The 7,968-nt window shown below is 42.3% G+C and overlaps 1 protein-coding gene across 1 annotated transcript; it reads right to left on the reverse strand.

Annotated features, from left to right (window-relative positions):
• Window positions 1-3,879: 3,879 nt before the first annotated feature.
• LOC120035366 (E3 SUMO-protein ligase CBX4-like) lies at window positions 3,880-7,353 on the reverse strand. The gene is made up of 2 exons (XM_038982139.1): window positions 7,289-7,353; window positions 3,880-5,768 (listed from the first exon to the last, which is right to left on the reverse strand). The coding sequence occupies exons 1-2, from the start codon at window positions 7,334-7,336 to the stop codon at window positions 4,329-4,331; spliced, it is 1,488 nt and encodes a 495-aa protein (XP_038838067.1). The 5' UTR covers window positions 7,337-7,353; the 3' UTR covers window positions 3,880-4,328.
• Window positions 7,354-7,968: the final 615 nt, after the last annotated feature.

Genomic DNA, 7,968 nt, shown 5'->3' on the forward strand with positions numbered 1-7,968 from the left:
TGAATGTGTAATTGGACTTTTGTGCATGGATCAAATAAAGGGAATTAAATTTAGAAGCGAACGCATTCCAAAAGAGAATTGTTGAAATGATTTTATTTGTCCCTGCTTTTTAGATTAATAGAACCAGCTATTTCCGGAAAAGGCTTTCAAATAAGGACATCACCGGCAACTCCCCATGTGCGTGCATCGCCAATTTACATTTAATACAGAAGCAACATTTACTGCCTTGCTCAAGGGCACACCGATTGTGTCACCTAGTTGGCTCTAGGATTAGAACCAACAACCTTCCAATTACTGGCCCAACACTCTTAACCGCTAGGCTACCAGCCGATTAAAACTTTTCTCAAAATGTGTTCAGTTGGCCCATCAATCTTGACATATCTATCTGTTCCAAGGTTGAATGACACACTCCCAGTCTAAAAAACAGTATTTGATAAGCAACTCCCATTGAAAGACCTCGGCATGTTTTCCAGTCCAGTCCAAGGTCTTTCACAATGTAATGGTTACACTGGTTTTAGATTAGGTCTATAGACAAGGTCATGGCCCATATTATGTTATATATTATATTAAGTCTAAACAAGCCATACAACATGTTCTGATGTTCATGTAACGTTTATGTATAGGCATACTCCCTCCCAATATAGGTAGGTCTACTTTCCCTGTTACACTTGACTGGTCTGGGGCCGAATCATTGAGAAGCGCGACCGCCTGTAAACTCGAAGTTCCAGGAAGCAATACATTGACACATTTTGAGCCTAAATTCCAGGTATGTGCGCTTTTTTGCAACTGCATTCGCGCCATCATTTGGGTTGTCAATAAATTGGGCTTTGGGAGTTACTGTAGGCTACCATGCACATCTGAACAGAGTTAAGCATACATCTCAAATGGTCTTTAGGTATTTGAATTTGGAAACCCTAGATACAGTTCACAAATCTATAACTCCCACAGCACGTCTCCCACCAAAAGACAAGGCAACCTGACACATCTCACCGCCTATACATAGGCCGAATTATGAATGGATCGACTGCATGATCATTAGACGAGCCTACTGGATAGGCCAAGGTTATGCGTGTGTGGGAAAAAGAACAACCGAAGACGAGGCCTACCACCCCATGACAAAACTTACCTGAAGGACAAATCTTGCATGTAGTCAGGCCAAGACACATTGCTGAAACGGCACGTGAGTTTGTCATAGCCTCAGTTGTGTTCTTACAAAAATGGAGTGAGTGTGGGAATACGTCAATTGTAGCCTACATCAAACAGCCTAAACATGTGCAGCTGTGCGACTTATTCAAAGTTAATGTAAAAGACTTAAGACTTGGTTGATAGAAGTGAACGTCTAATAGAGGTCTTCCTTCCCATTCCACAAAGCCTTTCACATTGTGATACAAGAGGTATCACAATGTGATATTGCATAAGACCCTCACCTCCCCGCTACGTAGTGGTTCTGATTACATTCCTGCCAAGGGTCACGCTGTCTTGCTCCAACAGAAAAATAACGCATCAGTAAAGTAGTAATAACACAAGTGCCCAGTACAGTTATTTAACAGTTATTTAAGACAGAAGGCCCTTTGTTCTGGATTGTATATGTGCTTAAGCAACTTCCTATGTGGTTCCATTCAGAGGTCACATTATTACCAACATTAATGTTTTTTAAAGGAATGTTAGCCTTTTTTGTCAAGTTGAAAACAAAAAACGTGGTCGTAGCCAAGGCCTAAATATTAACTTTAGTGTCAAAATAAAGAACATCACATGGCATATAAGTAGAATAAAGTGAATAATTCTATAAAAAAAAATATATATATATATAACATATTTGGGGGTAGTTGAAGGCAATTATAATGCCTGTTACAATATGCCAGTCTACAAATAAAGGATTTTTCCCCATACTGACTGAAACAATACTTCAATTCATTTGCCTTAAGAACTGAATGTCATGCACAGCATGTCCCCATAGCAGGCCAAAGTCAGACAATGTCAGAAAAAGGTCAGTTCTCTTGCTTTATTGTAAAACATACCATAGCTGTGCCAACAGTACTAATTCCAGCCCCTCCCCATCGGAACACACCTTAAAACAATTATTTTGCCTTTGAACCAACAAGTGCAGGGAAATGTAACCTGGCTCCAACAAATCAATGGTAACCAAAAGGATTCAAAAGGTACAAAGTTGTGCTAAATGTTGTACAGACAGGTATAAGATGTTCCACCTCTAATGCAGAGGGCATCTAAGTGAGCTTAGTTTTGGACAGCAAAATAATAATGATAATAAATCATATCTATTTAATCATTATCATCATAACAATCATATGTAAATCCATAATCCGTCATTTTCTTTCTTGCTTTGCATTCAGTGTGCATCGAAGGCAATTTAGACTGTAATGTAGGTTACATCCAACAAGGTTTCAACGACAGAAGAAAGTACTCTAACATACACTTTAGCAGCAATATCAAAAGAGCTTGTGCTCATTGGATCATGTATGTTAGGATCAAAATATCAGCCTCTAAACATAACCGACTCACAATTAGCTTTTATATTTTGCACAAAGATGGGTGTTAGGAAACACTGAAAATACACATCTATGACTAGTAACCCAGGTAGCTTCGATAAGCTAAAGACAGAGAAGTTATACATGTCAATCTATCAGGCCTTTGTAAAGCAAGCGTCAATCGCAAGTTAAGATCAATGCCCCTACTGTATGTGTGAAATGCAGAGGAGGCTGGTGGGAGGAGCTATAGGAGGACAGAGTCATTGTAATGGATGGGATGGAATAAATGGATTGAATCAAACATGTGGTTTCCATATGTTTGATATGTTTGACTCCAATCCATTTACTCCACTCCAGCCATTACGATAAGCCTTTCCTACCAGCCTCCCCAAGAGAAAAATGTCACCCTGTCATGAGGTCAACTTAAATGCAAAAATAGTCCTACACAGACCTGCCACAAATAGTTATGCATAGACCTGCCACAAATAGTCCTACATAGACCTGCTGTATGGGCTTAGTAGACCATCTGTGGGTCTTCACCAATGCAATACATCAACCTAATTAGGGTCACAAGTCAATAAATCAGAATTTATCTTAAAGGAAAAATGACTCAGTTGATAAATGAAAACTCTGGTCATCATTACTCACCCCTGAGAGCTAATTTCTTAAATGGTTTGCCTGCCTGCCACCGTGCAATTCAATAGTGCAAGTTATATTTTACACTTTGTTTTCTCAATAGGAAAACATGCAATGTAGCAGCTCATGGCTAAGATTGACAGGGTTTGCTGAAACCGGTGTTCAGTTAGTTGAAATATATGTGTGTAACTCTAGTTTTCAAACGAGAGCATTGGAGGATTTGTCAGAAGTTGGCTTCAACCTCATGTCAGAGTACACCCCTCGGTGAAACTGGGTCTGTATGATGTCGCTGTGGGTGCCCGGCACACCCAACATTCATATTTGCATTTCTTCTTCCATTCATTTCTCCTGCACTCACAAACAATAACAAAACTCACCAACGTGAAATATGACACAGTAGCCTCAGACTGAGCACACCTGGCTGGAGTAGATTGTAAAGCAATGGAAATAAGTATAACTCATATGGAGAATACATATACAGTACATAGTACAAATTAATATACACACATAGGTGAATGCAATGAAGTGCTTTTAAACGGATCTTTGATCACCATAGTTACTCAACATCATCTACTTATGGACCAAAATAACCACCATTATTAAGTAGAACATACTGTATGTATAAAACGGCATACATCTCAGGCTAAACTCTTAGAAAAAAAAGGTGCTATCTAGAACCTAAAAGGGTTATTCGGCTGTCTACATAGGAGAACCCTTTGTAGAACTATTTTCGGTACTAGGTAGAACCCTTTTGGTTCCAGGTAGAACCCTTTTGGGTTCCATGTCGAACCCTTTCCACAGAGGGTTCTACATGGAACACAAAAGGGTTCTACTTGGAACCAGAAAGGGTTCTCATATGGGGACAGCCCCAAAAAACTTTTGGAACCCTTTTTTCTAAGATTGTATATGTTTGGTATATACCATCAAGCCACAACAGCAAAAGCTATTCTATATGACTTGATATTTCATAATGGACATTTCACATTAACATCCACCTGAATGCATTCACTGAAATCCATGAGGGCACTTTCTTGGCTACCACATTACCGAAGAGTTGAAGTATAAAACATCATAAGAAATGTATTGATTTTGAATTATAAATTATAAATCTCCATATGTACAAATCTTCACGTTTCTTTTTACATATACACATATTGATAAGGCCGTCAAATCAGTAGTCCTCTGTTTCGATTGGTCCAGGGACTGTTAAACAGAAACGTATTCCTTAAAAGTGACCGTGAGACAGTTCGTGGTGATGTCAGTGATGACAATGTTGCCCATAAAAGGAGAGAACTTTAAGACAGGCTCTTTTTCAGCCTCCTCTGTTGTTGTTGTTGCTGTTGTTGTTGTCGTTGTTGTCGTCTCTGACTCCTGTACCACTGCAGTTGGATCCTTAGGCTCTGGTTCTGGCTCTGGCACTGGCTCAGGTTCAGGTTGCTTTCTGGTTCTGGAACAGCTAAGATCCATAGGTTCTTCCTGACTGGTGCTGGAGTCCGTAACCTCATACCCATACCCGCTACTGCTGCTCCGGTGGGGGACAATGAGGTGGAGGTCCATGGGTTTGTCCTGGGGCGGAGTGGGCACAGCACTGGGGACACTGATGCTCCTGGAGCTCAGAAACTTTTTACACGCGCCCCTGTCCTCCTCGGGGTGGGAGAGCTTGCGTTTGCGGTCATTATTTGTGGTGGGGAGTGTCCGGATCTGGTCCATAGGGCTAGGGGTGGGGAGGCTAGTATCCATCGCCCAGGGGGAAGGGGTTGGGTTGGTGGTTAGCTGTAGGGGGTGATCATCCGGTAAGTCCGCCTGGCCCCTCGCAACCTCTGTGTTGTATTCCTCAGCCGTGCTGGGCGATGGTTTGGAGAAATGTCCGTCTTCTGGGGAGCATTTCTTGGGATGCTCAGCGGCCGGAGGGGAACTGGCATTACAGATCTCTTTAGGGACATTGGTGGTCCCCTGTACCTTGGTCATGTCTGACTGCTCGGCGTGTTGAGGTTTCTCTTCTTCAGTCAAGTCTGAAGAGTGTTTACCCTTGGCCGCCCCAGCCTTGTTGCCGTCCATGTACTTGCTCATGACGATGACGATGCGTCCATTCTTGTTCTTGTTCTTGATGATCTTCATCTTGCTGCTGACAGCGCTGGGTAGGGCTGCCTCCTTTGGGCTGGGCTTCAGGGCGCATTCGCTCTCAGCCTCGTTGACACGCACCGCTGCTTTCTTCATCTCCACCACCGTCACGTCTTTGACTTTGCTCAGGCAGCCCGTGTTTTTGTCGCGAACCCATTTCTGCTGCAGTGCCGGCGGCAGGTTCCACCCAGGGTTGGGATTGGTGGGCGGACTGGGTTCCTGACCGTTGACCACGTCTTTGGGCCTGGTGGACTGGGTGTTGTACATATTGGGGTCAGGCTGGTAGTGGTGGTGTTTCTTGCTGTTGAGCTGATAGAATAACTTCTTCTTCCCGTTGCCTAGCTGGTCCGCTGAGACTTCCTGTTTGCTGGGCTGGTACTGGTGGTGCTTCTTGCTGTTCAGCTGGTACTGTTGGGGCTGGGAGCGGTGCATCTGGATCGGGTCTGACCTGAGGTGGTTCTCGGTCTCCGGAGACGTCTCCTCGAATCCAGCAGGGATGCTGGATCTCCGTGCAAACGAGGGAAGCTGAAAAAGTCGGAAGACAATGGAAGGTTATTATTCTGGAAAAATGAAAGCACTCCTTTCATCTTTTATTGTTCGGGTTTAACTGACGAGGGAAATAGAAAAGGCAAAAGATAACCAACAGAAATCTATCCTAAGTCTACATTTATGCTATGTTGCTTTTCATAACTAGTCATTAGCCTTAGCCAGCAATCCAATAGGACATTATCAATCCCCTCAAGGGTAATTCAAAGACATTGTCAGAGCACAAGAATACAATATCATTGCATAAATTATCCACATACTGTAAGCCTAAATGCAACACACAGGCCTTGGCTAATGGCTACATTTGTACATTGGGATTCAGATGTTATCGGAACATTACATTCTAGTTCCTGGCTATCCTGGCATAAAGGACACAGACAACCGATCTATAACTTTGTGTGAGGAGAGCATCCAGTCAGTGCTCTCCTCCTGGGATTCCTTCCTCCATCTTCTCAGATCCCTCTCCCTTCTTTCCCTCTCCACTTCCCATGCATGACCCACCCCCAGGCCACGAGAATGCTATTTCAGAAAGGGGAGGAAGACGCTATGTCTGTGACCTCAGGGTCACTTAGGTGCCACTAGACATGTCACGCTTGATCCTTGATGTCAAACCACGTGTGGTTGTAGCAATGTGGTGTGTCTCTTAAAGGCCCACTTTGTACAGACATTTTTGAGGATTGTCTATCCTTGCATCCATATCTATGAACTTGAGAGTGGTTACATTTCTCCAGCCTTATCCGTCAGCTTTGTAGCAAACTAAGTGGCAGGGCTGCCATTTTGTTGTTTTTCAAATGAAGTGGGTCTTTCAGGGCTTGACTACTCGTAGTAATAAACACAGTGGCACTAAATCACTAGCCGTTTGTAATTAAATCTGGCTCCAAGTGTGTTCTTACAAAATCCTCAACCTCAGGGAACTGTGAACTGTGTTCTGTTATTCTTTCACTTCTGCTTTGAATAATTCTAGAAAAGGCACATTTTAGAGCTAACAAATTGCACGCGTGAAAATGGAATGGCATACCAAATTTCCCATAGGCAACATGGTTATTCATTTTGGGAGGAGAAAATAACACTTGTAAAATCTTAAAAGGGAAACATCCATTTGCACATGTGGCTATTAGCATAAAATAAAATGAATGCGCTCAAGCAATGCTTCCAGAGCCTGAGGCAACAAACTGGGTTTCAATATGAGTGTGTAGGCCAGACCAGCTGGAGGACCCCATACCTCTCTCTCTCTCTCTCCTAATGCAAATCTACTCAAAATAACCACAGATATAATGACAGGGATCTCCAAAACACCTGACACTGGTGTGTTACAGGAACTTCTGTTCTCTCTCTCTCTCTCTGTCTCTATCTGTCTCTGTCTTTCTGCTGTTCAGTGGCATCGCAACTGCAGTTTAGTGGCATGTCAACAGAATGGCTGACTGAAAATCTTTTTAAACAAATGGAACTATTAAACATAAAAACAATATGGACAATAAGGTGGGGATGATGATCGTTACCTGGACTAAGAGATGTTTTGGTTTTGGTCCACGTTTACGATATCCCATCAACTGTTCCTGTCTCTCTCTGTAAAAGATGATGAAAAAAACATATATTTACCATGAGGGTGGAGGTTGGCAGGAAACATCATCTTGTGTCATCAAAAAATGTTTGACGTATTGACATACTGGTAGCTTTACAACATATTAATGAACTGTACATATTGACAGATGTGCACAAACAATACAAAGTTTGCAAATATATCACTCTATTGGTCTTATTAATAATTCTGTAGCATCTCTAGACCAAATTATTTTTTAAATAATCTCTTCAAGGTTGAAAGCGGAATTCTGATTTTGAAGGCTAATGAAGACCCGAGTGTGACTTGCTGCAAAGCATTCTGGTCTGTCTGTATTTGCATAACTCTCTCCATAGTAATATGCCAATCATTCCATATTCTCATTATAATGAAGGAATTCAATTAGTTCTACAGCAGGGGGAGAATCTCCCCCTCTCTTTTCCACATCCTCTCCACCGCCAGTCCTTACACCTACCTATGGTTCTGTCACAGTCAAATCCTAATTAGGGTCACATGGTGTGTATGAAATTGAATAAATACAAGGTTGAAGTAGGGTTTACTGAAAATGAAATAACTGCAGCACAACAGCATCTACCCTGCATAAAGATTAGGTGAACACAA

The sequence above is a fragment of the Salvelinus namaycush genome, unplaced genomic scaffold (genome assembly GCF_016432855.1).
Source record: "Salvelinus namaycush isolate Seneca unplaced genomic scaffold, SaNama_1.0 Scaffold1041, whole genome shotgun sequence".
Classification (NCBI taxonomy): Eukaryota; Metazoa; Chordata; class Actinopteri; order Salmoniformes; family Salmonidae; genus Salvelinus; species Salvelinus namaycush.

Coding starts and splice junctions, on each gene's coding strand:
- LOC120035366 (XM_038982139.1), bottom strand. CDS start 7,336: ATGGGATATCGTAAACGTGGACCAAAACCAAAACATCTCTTAGTCCAG. Junction 5,769..7,288: donor CAAAACATCTCTTAGTCCAG/GTAACGATCATC, acceptor CGACTTTTTCAG/CTTCCCTCGTTTGCACGGAG.